This window comes from Dendrobium catenatum, unplaced genomic scaffold, assembly GCF_001605985.2.
Source record: "Dendrobium catenatum unplaced genomic scaffold, ASM160598v2 original_scaffold_254917, whole genome shotgun sequence".
Taxonomy (NCBI): domain Eukaryota; kingdom Viridiplantae; phylum Streptophyta; class Magnoliopsida; order Asparagales; family Orchidaceae; genus Dendrobium; species Dendrobium catenatum.
Window position 1 is genome coordinate 850257 of NW_021573316.1, and position 17836 is coordinate 868092.

A 17836-nucleotide genomic window follows, 5' to 3' on the forward strand; every position below is an offset into this window, starting at 1 on the left:
TTCAATAATGATAAACCTAAGGAAAAAAAAACATTTATCTTAAGCTTTGTTTAAATTATTTTTTAAAAAATAGATAAAAAATAATTAGTAAGTTTGCTTTTTTAATTACATTTTATTTCCAAAAGCAATAAAAAATAAGTTTTAAGGTATTTTGTTTAATTTTTAAACAGTTTTTTCATATCCTAAAACCTACTCTAGCTCGAGGTCAATGATTCTTAACAAAATTATCAAATCTTGCCTAAAAAAAATGTAAGGAAAAAAAAAAATAAAACTATGCTGCACTCCTTTAGCTGTAATAAAGAGAATAAGTTAAAAAAAAAAAATCAAAATCTTGCCAAGAAAAAATGTTCTAAGAAAATATGCTGCGTTGCTTAATTGTAATAAAAAGAATAAGTTTAACAAAAACATTTACAAGAAAAAAAACATATTTTGTTACAACATAAAAAGGAGTACATCAAGCTAATAAGCGGAACGAAAAAAAACTACAAAGATACAAAGGGTTAATAACCCATCAGGCTAAGTATTTGTTAAAGGCTTCCAAGTACTTCGAACCCAGGCATAGGTCATCCAGTTTGGAGTGAGCAGTAACGCACCAAATAGCCATCCCAAAGGAGCAAGAAACACACAACCAAAAATTGCCACGAGCCACGGCTTTAGAGAAATGAGCCATCACCACATCATTGCCCACAAATTATAAAACATAAAATTAAGTCTAATGTTAAAAAACAAACTTCATTTACTTTCAGCCGGTTAAGACAACAAAAAAGAATTTTTTTTTTCACATAAAACACAGCTAAGAAATAAGTTAAAATGAAAAACGCAAAAGAAAAAATTGCCTTTTAACCGAAAACGCAATTACTAATTGCATTTTCGGGTAAAACGAAATTTTTTTTTCTTTTTTTCACGTTTTCAGACAAAGCACACTCCCTAATTTTATTTTTGATCCTTTTTAAATTAAATTTATATATCGTTTCTTCTCCTAAATCACACGTCAAAGCTGATCCTTTTAAAAATTTCGCCAAATATCTCAGCTGGATAGTCGCGGTCATAAGAGCATAACTGTGCGTGCAGAAGCACCTCGTCAATTGATCTGTATCCCATACAATTAAGTACCCTTAACAAGCAATGCTAAAAAAAACAAAGGTAGATTGATTGGGTTCAAGCTGCTAACCTTTGATACTGTAGTTATTTTCCTGAAATCAAATTTCAGAAGATACACGTAATTGGAAACATTATAGCTGGATCGACGCGCTCAGTCCTTGCCGTGTTTTCTGCGTAAGAACAAGAAGCGAGTAGGCGAGGGCTGTTAATAGAGCTGTTATCTGGTCGACGGCCACCAATTTTGACGAACAGGCCTCAGAACCCATCGCCTGTTTCTGCAGTTTCGCACCACGCAATTCTTATCCTTTTCAGATGACCATCTCACAACGAAAAAAAAGCAATTTATAAAATGGGGAAACCCAACGGAAGATTCAAAACTTCTGTGCGGAAGCTGAACATCATCCGGAGATCAATTAGAATGCATCATGTCATCCCTTCGCTCAGTACCGTGGCTCGGTACCGTTGACGTGGCGCATTCTAATTGATCTTCAGCACGTCCCGCCTCCGCACAGAATAATTTATCCAAAAATTCTCTGTTAAGATAAATTAATCCTATAATTCTAGACAAAATCCTTGCATTATTGTATTATTATTGCCTAAACACGCATCACCATTCTAATTGTGTTTCTTATAGTATACTTTCTTCCTCCAATTAGTCAACTCTTTACTCTCCTTCTTCCTCCTCTCCTTCATTAAATGTTGGGATGCGAAACAAATACACAATTGAACTTCTTTATCCAATGAAACTTTCACGGCATTCCCGCCACCACTGCCTATTGAACTCGAAGCAGGCATCCAGGATTGCTAAAGCTCCAGGTTGTTCCAGGCTTTCATCCAAATTGCTGGAAGCAGCTTTTTAAAAAAAGGGTCATAAACCATGATCATGCTTAGAAATCAACAACAGCCAAACAATAACAATGGTAACTTCCATTTCTTCTTTCTATCATTCTTTGTCATCTCCATCCTCTTCTTATTTCCTGTTCCCAGTCATGGCTGCTCACAAACGGAGAGAGGTTCTCTACTTAATTTTCGATCAAACCTTACCTTTAGTTTCAATAATACTATTCTTACATCATGGGTTACCAATGACGATTGCTTCAAGTGGGAAGGGATATCTTGTGATGACAATGAATTTGTTGCTGTCCTCAGTTTGCCCATTAATGGCCTCGGAGGTAGAATCTCCAATTCTCTTGCAAGTCTGTCCCAACTCACTCAACTAAACCTCTCATATAATCGGCTCACCGGCGACCTCCCCACTGAAATTCTTTTGCTGCCAAGTCTTGTCACCTTGGATGTCAGCTTCAACCATTTATCCGGTGAACTGTCGAGGCCGCCATTAGGGAACTACTCCCTGCGGGTACTTAACATGTCCAGCAATTTTTTCACAGGCCCTTTCATTAGTTTGGGTAATCTTGCTAGATTTCTTATGGTACTAAATATAAGCAACAACAACTTCTTTGGTCCATTTCCCTCCTCTATTTGTAGCCTATCACAGGAACTCAGGGCCATGGACCTGTCTCACAACCAATTCGAAGGTGAGATTCCCCCAGGACTAGGAAGTTGCTTGTTCCTGACAGAATTTCAAGCAGGTGTAAATAATTTGACGGGGCCAATCCCAAAAGATCTCTTTGATATGACCTCTCTGAAGATCCTTTCCCTGCCATTTAATCTGCTCTCAGGGATTCTTGATGGCACACTTATAACCAAACTGTTGAATCTAGCCATTCTTGATCTTAGTAGCAATCTTCTAAGCGGTGAATTGCCAGCCTCAATCAGCCAAATGCCATTGCTAGAGCAACTGATCTTACATGATAATCAGCTTAATGGTGTACTGCCTCCAGAATTATCCAACTGTACCAATCTTAAGATTCTTAATCTCAGATATAATAACTTCAATGGTAATTTGGCAGTAGTTAACTTCTCCAGCCTTTCCAACCTTAACAAGCTTGATTTAGGTAACAATAACTTCACTGGAGAGATACCAAAGAGTTTATACTCATTGAAGTCTCTGAAAGCATTAAGGCTGGCTAGGAACTCCTTGAAAGGAGAGATTGATCCAACTATGTTGGAGCTGCAAGCTCTATCCTACCTTTCTCTATCCAGTGATGGCCTAAGGAACATCACAACTGCACTCCAGATCCTCAAAGATTGCAAGAAACTCACTGCTATGATACTTGCGAAGAACTTCTTTAAAGAGGCCATGCCAACAGATGATAAGTGGGAGAACAGGTACTTCCAAAATCTTCAGGTGCTGAGTCTAGCTGGTTGTAAGCTGACCGGCCAAGTACCTCTCTGGTTATTCAATCTCAGCAAACTCTTGGTCCTGGATTTATCTGACAATCATCTCACAGGTCCAGTCCCTGCATGGTTGGGCTCCTTGCCATACCTTTTCTATCTGGACTTGTCAGGGAACCTTCTCTCAGGAGAGATTCCACCACAAATTACAGGATTGCATGCACTGATGGTGGATAAATTTGAATTCCGGATTGATCAAGGTTTTCTTGACCTTCCAGTGTTTATCAGACCTGAAAAAGGATCGGGCCTGCAGTACAATCAGCTCACAGAGCTTCCACCTGCAATATACCTTCGAAACAACACCCTACATGGCACGATACTTCCACAAATTGGCCAGTTGAAGAATCTCCACGTACTGGACCTCAGCCACAACGAATTCTCAGGCATCATACCAGTGCAGCTCTGCAATCTCACCAACTTGGAAAAACTAGACCTTTCCACCAACAATCTCAGTGGCATGATCCCTTCCTTGCTGAATAGCCTACATTTCCTGGCTTCGTTCAATGTAGCTTACAATAATTTAGAGGGGCCAATTCCATCAGGTGGGCAGTTTGATTTATTTCCGATCTCCAGCTATGAAGGAAACACTAAACTCTGTGGAGCGCTTCTGCAAAATTGCTCCAACCAGTCAAGAAATGAATTTCCTTCAAATACAAAACATATGAATAAGAAAATCATACTAAGCATGGCATTTGGAATCTCTTTTGGGGGAGCATTCATCCTTATAGTTTCTATTCTCATCATATGCTATATAATGAAAGCTCAGAAAAAAGGACAAAATGAAACCAAGTTAAAGTCCAATGCAAGTTCAACAAGATCAGCTCCCAACCTTCCTCCCAGTAATTCCATATTCGTCATGGTGCCAAATCCAGAAAACTCTTCCACAAAGAACCTTGTTATGTCAGACATATTGAAGGCTACAAATAATTTTGACCAAGAAAGCATCATTGGTTCCGGGGGCTTTGGGATGGTTTACAAAGCTACACTTTCGGATGGCTCTAAGCTTGCAATCAAGAGACTGTCCGGTGAAATATGCCTAATGGAAAGGCAATTCAGGGCAGAGGTGGAGTCCCTATCAAGCGCCCAACACAAGAATCTGGTGTGTCTGCAGGGTTATTGTAAGCATGGAAGTTCATGGCTATTAATCTATTCATATATGGAGAATGGTAGCCTTGACTACTGGCTGCATGAGAGGGTAGATGGTAATTCAGTGCTCGATTGGCCTACTAGGCTGAAGACTGCACAAGGTGCCAGCCGGGGCCTGTATTACATCCACCAGACCTGCGAGCCCCACATTGTTCACAGGGGCATCAAGTCCAGTAATATTCTCCTTGATGAATACTTTGAGGCACATGTTGCGGATTTCGGATTGTCTCGCTTGATCCTTCCTTATGCCACACATGTGACAACTGAGGTTGTAGGCACACTTGGCTACATCCCACCAGAATATGGGCAAGCCTGGGTAGCCACATTGAGAGGGGATATGTACAGCTTTGGTGTTGTCCTCCTAGAGCTCCTCACTGGAAGGCGGCCAGTTGAACTGTTCAAGTTCAAGGATTCATCAGGACTTGTGGTTTGGGTGAATCAAATGATACATAAAGGAAAGCAGAGTCAGGTCTTCGATCTTCTGCTTAAAGGAAAGGGGTTTGAGGACCAAATGTTGAGGGTTCTTGATGTTGCTTGCATGTGTGTACGTGATAATCCCCTTAAAAGGCCCACAATTGGGGAAGTAGTAGTTTGGCTAGAAAATGTAAGTGGTGATATGCAAATTCATTAGTGACTTTGTTTCTCTATTTCTACTGTCAATTGTACTTCGCAGGATAGATTTAAGGAATTAATCCGTTAACATTCGCATAATGAAAATATGTACCTCTATAACATATGTTATCCGTGATATCTACTTACCAGGTAAGAGTCAAACAACACAGGTACTTATCGAACAAGTGAGTAGAAATTTGGAGATGATGTAAACACTATATCGATAATGCAAGATGCTTGGATAGAAGGCATTCACTGCAAAAGATAATTGTAGTAGTAGAACTACTTATAAATCTCCATGAAACAAGTCAGACTAACAAATATGCTACTAATACAAACAAGAAGATAGTAGTAAAGCACAAGCTCCATTGGTCATTGTGATACGCCGGGGGGCCACAACTAGGTTGGGTGAGCTATTTAGGAAGGTTCCTAATCAAGAGAGAGTTATTTAAGAAAGTTCTTAACTAAGGAAAATTATTTAGGAAGGTTCCTAATCAAGGAGGAGTTGTTTATGAAAGTTTCCTAATTGTGTTTATGCTATTTAGGAAATGTTTAATTATTTAGGAAGGTTTCCTAAAATATATTTAATGTTTATGAAGGTTTCCTAAATCATGCTTAATTGTTTAGGAAGGTTTTCTAAATTATGTTTATGCTAATTAGGAATGTTCTATTTATTTAGAAATATTTTTTAAATTATGTTTATGATGATTAGGAAGATTCTAATTGTGTTAATGTGTTCTAGGATTATTTAAGAGGGAGTTTGTCTATAATTTAGGAGAGATATTGCTGAGTTTATTTTCCTAGTCTTTGTAGTGAGTTCCTAATGGCATCTAAGGTCTGTGGGAGAGGTGATCTAACTATTGAATAGTAGATCAATTGCTTGCTTTATTATTGAATGACAAATAAAAAAAATCACCCCCATCTTTGTGTTCCTATGCTATTCTTCTCTTTTACTTGTTTTTTCGCTTACAAGTTGCATCAAATTGATATCAGAGCACTTTTTTGGGACCTATGATTGCAAAGAAAGTGGATGCGTTGAAGGGAAAAATAGACCAATTCAAATCCAGCATGGAGGAGAAGTTTTTAACTATGAGGAATCGGATGGAGAGCCAATTTGGAGGGATAGAAGAGATGTTAATGAAGCTTATTAAGATGCAATCCAAAACTCCACCGGTGGTTCCAATTGCTATTCTTAACCTAGAATCGACCTGGATTCCCGTTGCTAAATCTAAGGGAAAATAAATTGGATGAGAAGAGTTTGATAAGGAGAGTTTCTTTCATCAAGAAAGACCTACTAGGGCTTCGATAAGAGGCGGATTAGCGGTTTGGGATGGGGGACAACAAAAAGAGAGTTTTATGATGGAGGTGGAGTGGCCGACCACTATGGAAGACATTTTGGGTAAAGGGAGTGGATGACTAGAGAATAAGAGGGACAGGACGAACCATAAGGATCGGGTCATGTGAAGCAAGAAAGAAGGGATTCCCACCATCGATATACAAGAGAAACATGGAGGGATCACGATAACAGTTACACTAAAGGAGGAAAAAACTTTTGGGGCGGTGGCTATCCTAGTGTCAGTACATCCTAGTCTTGATGTGAAACAAACTGAATATCTTATAGCTATTGGGGTAATTAACTATAGGGGATTGTGCCGCCTATAGGAAACCAGAACTCAAATCATAAAGTCCTCGCAAAATGAGGGTGAAATCTCTGGGTAGGATAGCCACCGGAACTTAATCCTCGCAAACTGAATATCTTACAGAGATAATGTCTTATCTACAAACCCATCTGCCTTCCCAAAATTTATCTCGGAACTTAATCCGTTAAAACTCCCTGAAAAAGTAACAGGGAGACCAGGGCTGAATTTTTAGAGCCCACAAAAACACAACACAATATGCAAGTGTATTGTTCAGCATTACCAAGAGTAGTGCGTAGCAGTAGTACACTACACTAATGTGTAGGTACATCATGCAATATGTAAACCTATATGTCAACATGCATTTATACATGTGAATACACAAAACACATCATGCTTATAACATATAGAGCATGTCAAGCAAATGCATCATTCAGTGTATAAAATGCACCATGCATATGCAAGCTGCAACATATAGAACACATTATGTAAATACATCACCTAACATGCAAATGTGTTGCACGGTAGTAAATACATCACCTAACAACGCCGATGCGTCCGGAGCAACGGAAACAGCTAAGATCGACACCCATATTGGTGGGGGTCGACGGTCGACGAAAATTTTAATTTTTGGGCGCGCGAATCAAGACGACGACGTGTGCGAGCGGCGACGCGACGACCAAATTGATGCAAGATTAAAAATTTATTTTTATTTTTGTGCAATAAAACTAAAAAAAAATTGAAAAGAGGAAGATAAATAGAGCTTCTTAAATAAGAAAATGATTTTTCTAAATAAAAAAAACCCAAAAAATGCCTAATAACCCTCATAACCCTCTCATGACTGAACCCCTCCTCATTTTCACGACATTCTCACGGCTCCCTCTCCCTCACACGACTCCAAGCCGCCTCCCTCTCCCTCTTGCAATCCAAAGCCGCCGGCCTCCTTCATCCTTCCAAGCAAGGTGAGTTTTCTTCTTCTCCTTCTCCTTCTTCCTCCATTCTTCTTCCTACATCCTTCTTCTTCTTCCTTTCCTCTTCTTCCCCTTCTCTATTTTTCATCTTCCCTCATCTTCACTCCAAGTTTCTCACCATTTTCTTATATTTTCTTCCTCTACTCCCTTCTCCTTCCTCTCATTCATCTTCTTCTTCCTCCTCCAACCCTCTTTCTCAAAACCTACAAAAACCCTAAACCCTAATTTTTTTCCTCACTTCCACTCACCAAACCACCTAAATCCCTTCACAAAAAATGTTCTTACACACCTCCTACACCCTTCTAACAAAAAAAAAATTATCCTTCATTTTCTCTCTCTAACCTAGAGAGAGAATTTTCTCTCTCTAGAATGAGAGTGAAATTCCTTCATGTACGGCTCTATTTCCATCCTAAGCGTCTCCCCTTCCCACCATACCTCCAAATATCTTGCCTAGAGAGAAATAAATTTCCCTCCTCTCTTTCTCTCTCCAAAAATGAGAGAGAGAGAGAGATTTTTCTCTCTCTAACCCCACTCCTCTAATCTCCTACACATTCTAAGCCCACTCCATCAGAAAAACCCATAAAATCCTTTATTTCCCTCTCTTTCTCTCTCTAGAAAGAGAGCTCTCTTCATTTTCTCTCTCTCTAGCTTTTTTTTTCAAATAAAAATATGATTAATTAAATTGCACAAGTAAATTTTTTTTTTAATTATGAATCGCAGATTCCTACGTCGACTTCATCCGTCGTCGCCGCCTCGATTACTGCACACCCAAGGTAAAAACTAGTATTTACATTTCCGTGCATGAAATAAGTACTCGTGACCGATTTTCTTAGCGGGCGAGGAAAAACTTAAGTACCCGTGACGCACTGAGCGAGCAGGGAAATTCGTATGCATGAAAATATAAGTACCCGTGACTGCTTTTCTTAGCAGGCAGGGAAATTTGTTATTTGTAGCAAAATTATTTAATTAAGTACCCGTCATTGCTTTTAGGCGGGGAAAATGTCACATTTTAAACCTGTGCACAAAGACCCCGTGACAGCTTTTTTTAGCGAGCGGGGATTGGAACTGCGGCCGCGGTGTCACCCGACACCTACCGTGACTGCCTTTCTTGGCAGGCGGGAAGGCCTTACACACTCCGAGGCAGCCCCCTACGCGGGGACGACGCCGGAGTGCTGCCAAATTTTTCAGCAAAAATCTATAACTTAGAAAATTTAAAAAAGATTTAAAATCCACTTAAATGTTTTAAGTTAACCAAAAATAAAATATACGACACCCTAGGCTCCCGACGCTGAAAAATAAATACGAAAGAAATATAAATTAATGTGAAATGCAACATACAGTGAGTCTTCAAGGGAATTAGTTGTTCGCAAATAGGTAGGAATCAAGCCTCTTCCACCTAGCACCTGACTCGTACACCCCTAAGTCCCTCACCAAAATCTCCTTACATAAATAGGATGGGAAGAAATGAGTTGAAATACCTCCTATTTATAACATTGAGTTTGAATTATTCGCAGGCCCCACCAGCCTAGGATCCTTTGCTAAAAGACAGGGAAAGTACATCTGTGGGCCCCATCCACTTAGGATTCTAAGATGCCATTTCGAGGCTCTGGCATCAGATTCCTACAGTATTCACTAGCAAGTGAAATACGTACGTAAATACGAAAGTAAATACGGGTTTAAATACAAGTAAATACGGCGGGTAATTATCTTAAAAAGGGAGGGGGTAAAAGTAAAAAAGAAAATTTACCTTTCCTGCAAAATACTTTTGTGCTCATTGTAAACACGTAAGAATCCCCGAACACCTTTGTGAGAGGATAAAAAAATGTGCCCGTCGTATTACAAGTCACGGGCGCTCTAAGTGGTGTGCGCACCAGCTGTTAAAGTTAGGTGGCTCGTACATCACGTGAACAGATATCTTCAAAAAGAGATAAAATAACGCACTTTTATGTGTCACGGGTTTTACGACCCTTAATTAAAGTAGGCACATCACCACTGGAAAGTTTGTCCCCTACAATTCAAAGCAGGAGATTCGTTAGTGCACTACAATCTTCTTGCACAAATCATGTAAGTAGTGCACGACAGTCTACCTGTACAAAGCAGCAAACAATTCAATCCACAAGCTGCTACAACCCGCCACCGGATCTGCAACACAAATACAAGCAGACAGAAGGCGTCTACAAGTTGCAATGCCCCGCCACCGGATCTGCAATACTCGTACAAGCAGACAGAAGGTGTACATAATCTCTCAAATGAAATATTGTGTGCAATCAAATTACAATTACTTGCACAACTAAAATATTTTGAAATCCCCCTGCACCTACACCGTAGTTTGTATACACATAGGTACACTAAAGGGGAAAATACTATCTTGACCCGCATGGGCCCCGGCGAGCGTGTTATTGATACACACGTGACGCCTAGGGATGCTGCGCGGGTCGATAAGTGAATTCAAGTTTGAACCCGATCCTTCTATACGGATCAATAGGAGTCGACAAGGTTTGAACCTTCGAACAAATACACGATTGTGGCGACCGGTGTATTTGTCTTAATACATTCATATCAGGCCTTCAAAGCCTAAAATCAATATAATTCACTCACAAAGGCATAAAGCCTACGAAACCCGATCCTCTGTCGACATCCAGACACTGAGTTGACAAGGTTCAAATTACAAATAAAAATGACCCAACACCCCGATGATGGCCGTGTTGAATGTGAATCTCAACCGGAGGGGTTAATCTCTCATATATTTTAAAATGTCCTAAAATTTCTACAAAATTTAAATTCCACAAAAGTTCAAAAAAAAATCATCAAGCTCTAAGATATTTAGATTTGAAATCAATCATCAAAACACTTAAAGCAAAATACGTCCACCCTCCGCAAAACGTTTGTCGAGGTGGACAAATTCAAATATAACTTCAACTCACAAAGAGCCAAATGCCTAGTCGAAAATATCACTAGGATCCATTCTCAACCAATCTCCTGCTAATAAGGACGTGGTACGTGTCCTCTAACCAGTGGTTTGCCACCAAATGGCACCGAAGGATAAACGGTTATGACCCGGGGCCCTCTGAACCGAGTGGTTTTGCCGCCAAATGGCACCACGAAATACCGGTTATGGCCATCGCCGTTACGTTCCTTATTGGCATAAAATCATTAAGATATGAATCAATAGGATATGATTGATAGGGCACAAAGCCCTCTGTTAGCTAAGGTGGATTCAGATTTGTCCCCTTAGGCAAATATTCACCCCAGGTCTACAAGGTACCCTTGGACGAAGCAACCCATGGCTGCCGACAAGGATCCTTCTGTCAGGTTGGGTCGACTACCTCCTCTGACTAAGTAGACCAGGGACCACGATGGCCCGGGACAACGGAACCATGGGATCTTGATCGGGTCCATCATCCATTCCCCTACCATCCGCTTTAAGTGCAAGATGGTGAAATTTCTATTTTAAATATTAAATCTTCCAAAACCAACAAATTTCCCAATCCAAATCTTTAAATTTCCAAATGTCCTATGTTGTTACTATATGCCAGATAACACGTATATTCTATTTATCTGATTGACGACTAGCCTTAATCGAAAGTTCTCTCTTGTTATCGAGAGGGGTAATTCACTATAGGGGCTTGCGCCTATAGGAAACCAGAACTCAGATCATAAAGTCCTCACAAAATGAAGGCGAAATCTCTGGGTAGTGTCTTATCTTCAAACCCATCTGCCTTCCAAAATTTACCTCGGAACTTATTCCGTTAAAACTCCCTCGCCGAATAAAAAGAAGAGCGAGCGAAGGCCGGGGCCGAATTTTCGGAGCCCACAGTTAATAAAGGCATAAAGTCGACGATGAACCCAATCCTCTATCAGCAAGTAGACATAGTTGACAAGGTTCGACCAATAAAATAGAATTGCCCATAAAAACCCCGATGATGGCCGTGTTGACAGAAAATATAAATTGGAGGAGCCCTCAATATTTATAAATGCCTCCCACATTCCTACAAAGATACAAGTGATTTCAAAGTCATCCTGATGATGGTTGTGTTAAATACAAATCTCAACCGAAGGGGTCCACACAAATCTCAAAGAAATGCCTCACAAAGGCCCATGAAAATGTAAGATACCAAAATCCAAAAATTTTAAATTAATATTAACCATCAAAAAGCTTAAAGAAAAACACATCCACTCTCCGTAACAGTTTACCAAGGTGGCTAAATTTAAATATCATTTCAGCTCACAAAGAGTTTATGTCTGGTCAAGAATATTACTAGGATTCATTCTCAAATAGTCTCCTGCCAGTAAAGACGTGACATTGTTCCTCTGATTGGTGGTTTGGCCAAATGAGTCCATAGAGAACTCATGAGTTGTCCAGATGGCTCAGCGTGGTTAATGCTTACGACCGCAACACTCCGACATAATGGCTTGGTCTAACGACTCCATTGTATTATGGTTACGGTCACAATCCGTATATTCCCCAATGATGTCAAATCCTTAAGATATGAATCAATATGATATGATTGATAGGGCATAAAATCTTATGTCAGCTAAGTTGGATTCAAATTTGTCCCCTTACATAAATATTCACCCCAGGTCTATAAGGTACCCTTAGATAAAACAACCCATGGCTGACGACAATGATCCTTTTGTCAGGTTGGGTCGACTACCTCCTCTTACTAAGTAAACCAAGGACCAAGATGACCCGGGATGATGAAAAAACCATGGATCCTAATCAGGCTCATCATCACCCCCCCCCACTCCAACCATCCACTTTAAGTATGAGGTGATAAATTTTTAATTTTAAATATTAAATTTTCAAATATCAGCCCATGCTGCTACTTTACACCAGATACCACGTATTCTCTACGTATCTTTTTTAATGACTAGTCTTAATCGAAAGTTATCTTTTGTAATCGAAGGGGTAATTAACTATAGGGGATTGCGCCTATAGGAAACCAGAACTCAGATCATAAAGTCCTCGCAAAATGAGGATGAAATCTCTGGGTAATGTCTTATTTCAAACGCATGCCTTCTGAAAATTTACCTCGGAACCTAATTTGTTAAAATTCTCCTGAAAGTAGGGGAGGTCGGGGAACGAATTTTCGGAGCCCACAAACCATCACTTAAGTTTAGAAAAAATGTGCATCATAGAAAATTTGATCTCAAACTTCATATCCATCAATCATTGGAAACCTAGTAACGACACCAGTTTATTATAAGGAGAGTGTCAACCAACTCAAAATAGAAGCACCATTAAGATTGAGAATGATGTGTCACAAACCAACACAAAAATGAGAAAAAAACATAATAAAAAACCGCCAAGATTTACACAGTCAACTTCAAACAAACTTACGTGTTCACAAGAGTAGAGGGAATTTTAATACAACATCCACAAAGTCACAAAAAATGTACACAAAGAATGAATACTCACTGTCCTTCCTAAATCCTACGTATATCCTCTCACAAATAAAGAAGAAGCTCAAGAATAATCTTACATGCAAAATTATTTCACCGTACTGCCTTCTTCTCACATGCACTGTTAAAGTTTTCAATCCTCCAATGAAACAACAACGGCTAAGAGGCTATGCGGATGAAGAATGAAAAGATCTTCAATTGCTTATCTGCATCTTCATCTTATAAAACTGCTTAGACCGCAACCTCACATGTATTGAGAAGGAATGGAAAGTTTCTCAAGGTTGGACGCTGATCTAAAGACAAATTGAATGGGCAGCCCAAAAACTCGAGAGGACCAGTGGTCCGTTAGTGAATCCCAATATTAATATTTTTGATATCAACTACACAAATTTAGATATCAGATTTCTATAAGCAATTTTCCCCCAAAAATAAAAAAGGTTTCTATAAGCACACAGGCCTTTATCAGAAAGGAAATCCCATGCATAATAATATGAAAAATACAACAGAAACAAAACTCCATTAGATGGGAATAAAAATATAGAAGAAAATAGAGTCTGTCTTAGAAAATATTATTTCTTCTTTTTATTCAAAGATAAACATCAATAACAATTTACATTGCAATCACATATAGGGGGTCATTCTCTCTATCTTTCCAAAAAGAGTTTGGAGGACAAATGTTTCCAACCAAAATGTAGAACCTACACTGATTATGGTCTAACGTCTGAGCTTCTTTCTCCTTGAAACTCCGGTCAAAAGGAACAAAAGAACATTCAGATGATTTGCGCTGCAAGGCCATCCCGAAAGCTGATAGAACAGTAAACCGTGGCCAAGAAGCATACAAGCTTAAGCAGCAAAAGCTGGCAGAAAATAATCCAAAAAAAGATGAAATATTTTTATTGTACATCCTTAGTATTGTTAAAGAGGCTTCAAAAATATGCCGTCAATATAATTGCCATGAGGTTAGATAAGCACATAGATTATGTGTAATGTTGTGTGGAAAGTGATACTTACCTGCAAACTTTAGGCTATTAAGACTCCATGTTATGGGAAATTACAGGGATATTATTAATATTGGCTCCATTAACTTGGTCTGGCATTTGTACCACGTTCACATGAAAAAATAAATGAAGTTAGAAGGACATATAATCTGTGCACAGAAATTTTAATGGACGATAAATTACCTGATGGAGTCCCAAGGACAAAAAAACATGCACCAATAACAACATAAGCTAGAAGAAGAACAAATCCCTTTAAATAATGTGAGGACCCATCCTGCAAAACAAAAAAAAAAAAAAGTTTTTTAATACGAAGAGTGGTCATCTTGGGCCTAGAATCATCATATCTCCATACAGCAAAACCATCGCTTAGGTTGTATGCCAATATCTAATGCAAATGGACAAGAAGTTGGAGTTTTTTCCTCTTTGCCGCTGGTCTGAGTTTGATTGTACTAAATTACACTAATTTTTCTAATATTTGCACGTCTATGCTCCCCATCCCCAAAAAACTATCTTATGCAACCATATAGAAATAGAAAATTTTGTATTAGAGTCCTCATTTCTTTTTTTTTGTGCCCATCCTCAATTATGTATAATAGATTTATTATTGCATAGGCAAGGTTCAAAGTCTAGATCTTGTCAACAATTTTCAAAACCCTTGTCAACCTAACTAGTTTTTAGAATCATCACGGTAAATGATAGTAATAGGGTCCTTAAAAGTATTTTGCCCTCCAGATTATTTTATGAATGTTAAATAAAAGGATTTTTTATAGGAAATACTTGAGTTCGCCATTAATTCAAGAGAAAATACTTGAGTTCGCAAGCAACCCTAGCAATAACTGGCCAAAACAACGAGAAAAACAAGAAATTATGGAAGAAATCAATCTAAAAATGATAGATTGCAATAGTAGAATCAAAGCAAAGCAAACTCCGAGCGAGATACAATTGATCCTCAATTCGAGAGGAGGATCGTCACTCCCAATCTCTAGATTGTGGATCTAGAGCCCAAGACACCAAGAAGACTCCAAGAGAACAACTCCAAATTATGCATAACCCTAATCCTAATTCCCCCCTCCTACTTAAAGCATACACTAATTAATCAAGACCAATTTACTAAACAACCCTTGCCGCCCCCTCCTTTCCCTCCAAGGGATTTGAATTTGATTCTTAGTGAACCCCACTTCCCTCTCTCTCTCTCTTTGCTGCTGCCCTCTCCTGGTGTAAACCAAGACCGGCCCACTAGGGGCCGGTTGTAGTGGGACCGGTCCACTAAGGACCAGTCTAATAATTTTATATGTAAATAGTATGCAATGAAGTTTTAAAAACAAATGACAAATCTGATTTTCATTTAAAAAAGAGGTGCAAGGACGCCAAGAAAAAAAAAAAAAAAGACAACCTTTATACATTGATATTCATGTTACCTGTAAAGCAAACGATACTATCAAAATTGAGATGACCAGAGCGCCAGTCTCCAATAATTTAAAATCAAGATCCATTTGAATGCCCATCACCCACGCCACCATCACACTTAATGGAACCTGCATCATAAATAGAAAACAATATGAGTTATAGTTTGACATGGTAAACAAATGATTGGATTCTTTTTCAACTCTCACCACAAACATGGAAATTTGTGTTGCTGAACCCAGTGACACTCCCAAAGTTATATCCTACGCCACACCAGTATTTGACCTTGTTATGCTCAATCTTGATTGAATTATTCAGGCGAAAATTTTCAGGAGAGTTTAGATGGTAACTTACCAGCTTATTCTTTAAAGCAAAAATGATGGCACCAGCATGCTCTGCTGCATTCCCCACGATTGGCAATAATATGATGCTGAGGAAACAAATGGAGATGCCCCATGAATCTGCTGCAGCCTAGATAAGGAGATTCATTTTGGTTAAGTAATATTCATCACTCCTAAACGAAGCAATCAGAAAAATCTTTTCAGGTTATTAGTATAAGTTTCTATGATCTTTTTGAATGATTGCCATTTAACACCCAAAAAAGAGTTACTATAAACTTGCCATGTTCATTTGATCATGAATTATGTAACCTTATCTTTAAAGTAAAGACAGTCAATGGAGATAAATGTCCTAAGAGTTTATCCAATTGACCAAACAACAAAGAAAGAGTGGATGATGGGGCAACAATCATGTAAGAGAGAGAGAGAGAGAGAGAGAGAGAGAGAGAACTCTGATCCAAACATTTGTTTTCGAAGCCACTAATGGATTCTAGTACTCATAATAAGGACACAAGTCTAGAAAATGATGTTTTAAGCATTCCTTCTCATTGAGGCATGCGGAAATTTTTAATGCCAAAAAGATTATTAGTTATATAGTTCTACATATGTTGGCATAATATCAAGTAGGATGGGAAAATTTGTAATTATCTACGGCTTTAATCCTTATCTCTTTTTCCTACTAATTCTAAAAATCAGATGAGTTAATGGACTTGATAACAGATTAACAGTTGTAACCTTGGACAGGTTCTCTCGGGCTTGATTGTGCAAAAGAAAAGAGTTGAGGTTTTGTCCATGCAGAGAGAAGTCACAAGCAATAAAGAAAGAAGGGTGATTCAAGATGTCAACGTTCGAGCAGATTCATTTGCTTATTTTGTTTTTAGAGTTTTTGTTAAAGGAATTTATCCTCTTATTCTTTGAATTTCTATAGAAAAAAAAAGTACTCCAAAATTTTGGTGAGATCTCATTAATCCCTTGTTAGTTTTGTGAGAAGAGAAATTAAGCAATGTTACAAATCTTCTTAATTTGTTCCGTCCATATTTGGATAGTGAAATTATACGTGCCTTCTCGCCTTTTGGTATGAAGGCCCATCTTATAGAATCACATAAATACTAGTGATTTTGTCTTTCTGTATGCTTTATTGTTTCATATCCTAGTTGTGTGTGTAGTGCTAACTTTATTTCACCTTGATTAAATTAGCTTGCTCGCTTTGGTAGTCTTAAAAAGAGAGATTTGGGCACTTTTTTGGAACAAATTGGTATCAAAGCGCAGCCAATTTAAATGTAGCAGATGGAACCATTAAAACCATTTGCCAATACTATCAAATATGAGTTTGAAAAATTCATCGAGAATGATTATTTCAACATTTGAAAAATGAAGATAAGGGCATCTTTGTCCGAGGGCTTCCATAAAACTTTGAAGGTGATGGATTCCCTAACTGGCACGAGTCAGGAGGAAATGGATGAGAAAGCTCTTAGTTGGGACAACCTCAATTTGGGAGATGAAGTTCTTAGCACTTCAGCATATCAAGGTATTGTATAAGAGGAATGGGGAAGTTGAAATCCCTCTACATGGCAAAGGTATTAACAAATAACAAATCATCTATATTTAAAGCACTAATTGTTCATATTTTTATCACTTCAAGAGCAGTTGGATGTCTATGGAAAGCTACTATTGGACTGACAAATTCAAATGTAAAATTATGAGGAAAATAAAGTTTTGATTTTGTTATGCTCTCTACCGACTACCATCCATTTTTTTAAACACATTGTCACCATTGCACTACATGAAAGTATACAATAACCATAACAAAGATTTTGTCTATTGTTCTAGCAAATAAGTTGAGAATTAATGTGTTTTGAGGGCTTATTTGTAAAAAAAGGTAGGAGCTTGGAGAAAGTAAAGAAGAAAGAGAGAGATCAAAGTCAAATTTT

At 38.4% G+C, this 17836-nt stretch overlaps 2 protein-coding genes and 1 long non-coding RNA gene across 3 annotated transcripts; 1 reads left to right on the plus strand and 2 right to left on the minus strand.

Annotated features, from left to right (window-relative positions):
* Window positions 1-779: 779 nt before the first annotated feature.
* Window positions 780-1395, minus strand: LOC114579032. The gene is made up of 2 exons (XR_003699907.1): window positions 1172-1395; window positions 780-1090 (listed from the first exon to the last, which is right to left on the minus strand). It is a non-coding gene; the product is annotated as an uncharacterized LOC114579032 (long non-coding RNA).
* A 164-nt stretch (window positions 1396-1559) lies between these two features.
* On the plus strand, window positions 1560-17450 carry LOC110103517 (tyrosine-sulfated glycopeptide receptor 1-like). The gene is made up of 2 exons (XM_020832266.2): window positions 1560-5146; window positions 16650-17450. Exons 1-2 carry the CDS (start codon window positions 1979-1981, stop codon window positions 16821-16823), a joined length of 3342 nt encoding a protein of 1113 aa, XP_020687925.2. The 5' UTR covers window positions 1560-1978; the 3' UTR covers window positions 16824-17450.
* Window positions 13704-16077, minus strand: LOC114579031 (vacuolar cation/proton exchanger 1a-like). The gene is made up of 6 exons (XM_028692700.1): window positions 15922-16077; window positions 15777-15830; window positions 15582-15698; window positions 14347-14437; window positions 14177-14255; window positions 13704-14022 (listed from the first exon to the last, which is right to left on the minus strand). Exons 2-5 carry the CDS (start codon window positions 15783-15785, stop codon window positions 14194-14196), a joined length of 279 nt encoding a protein of 92 aa, XP_028548533.1. The 5' UTR covers window positions 15786-15830; window positions 15922-16077; the 3' UTR covers window positions 13704-14022; window positions 14177-14193.
* Window positions 17451-17836: the final 386 nt, after the last annotated feature.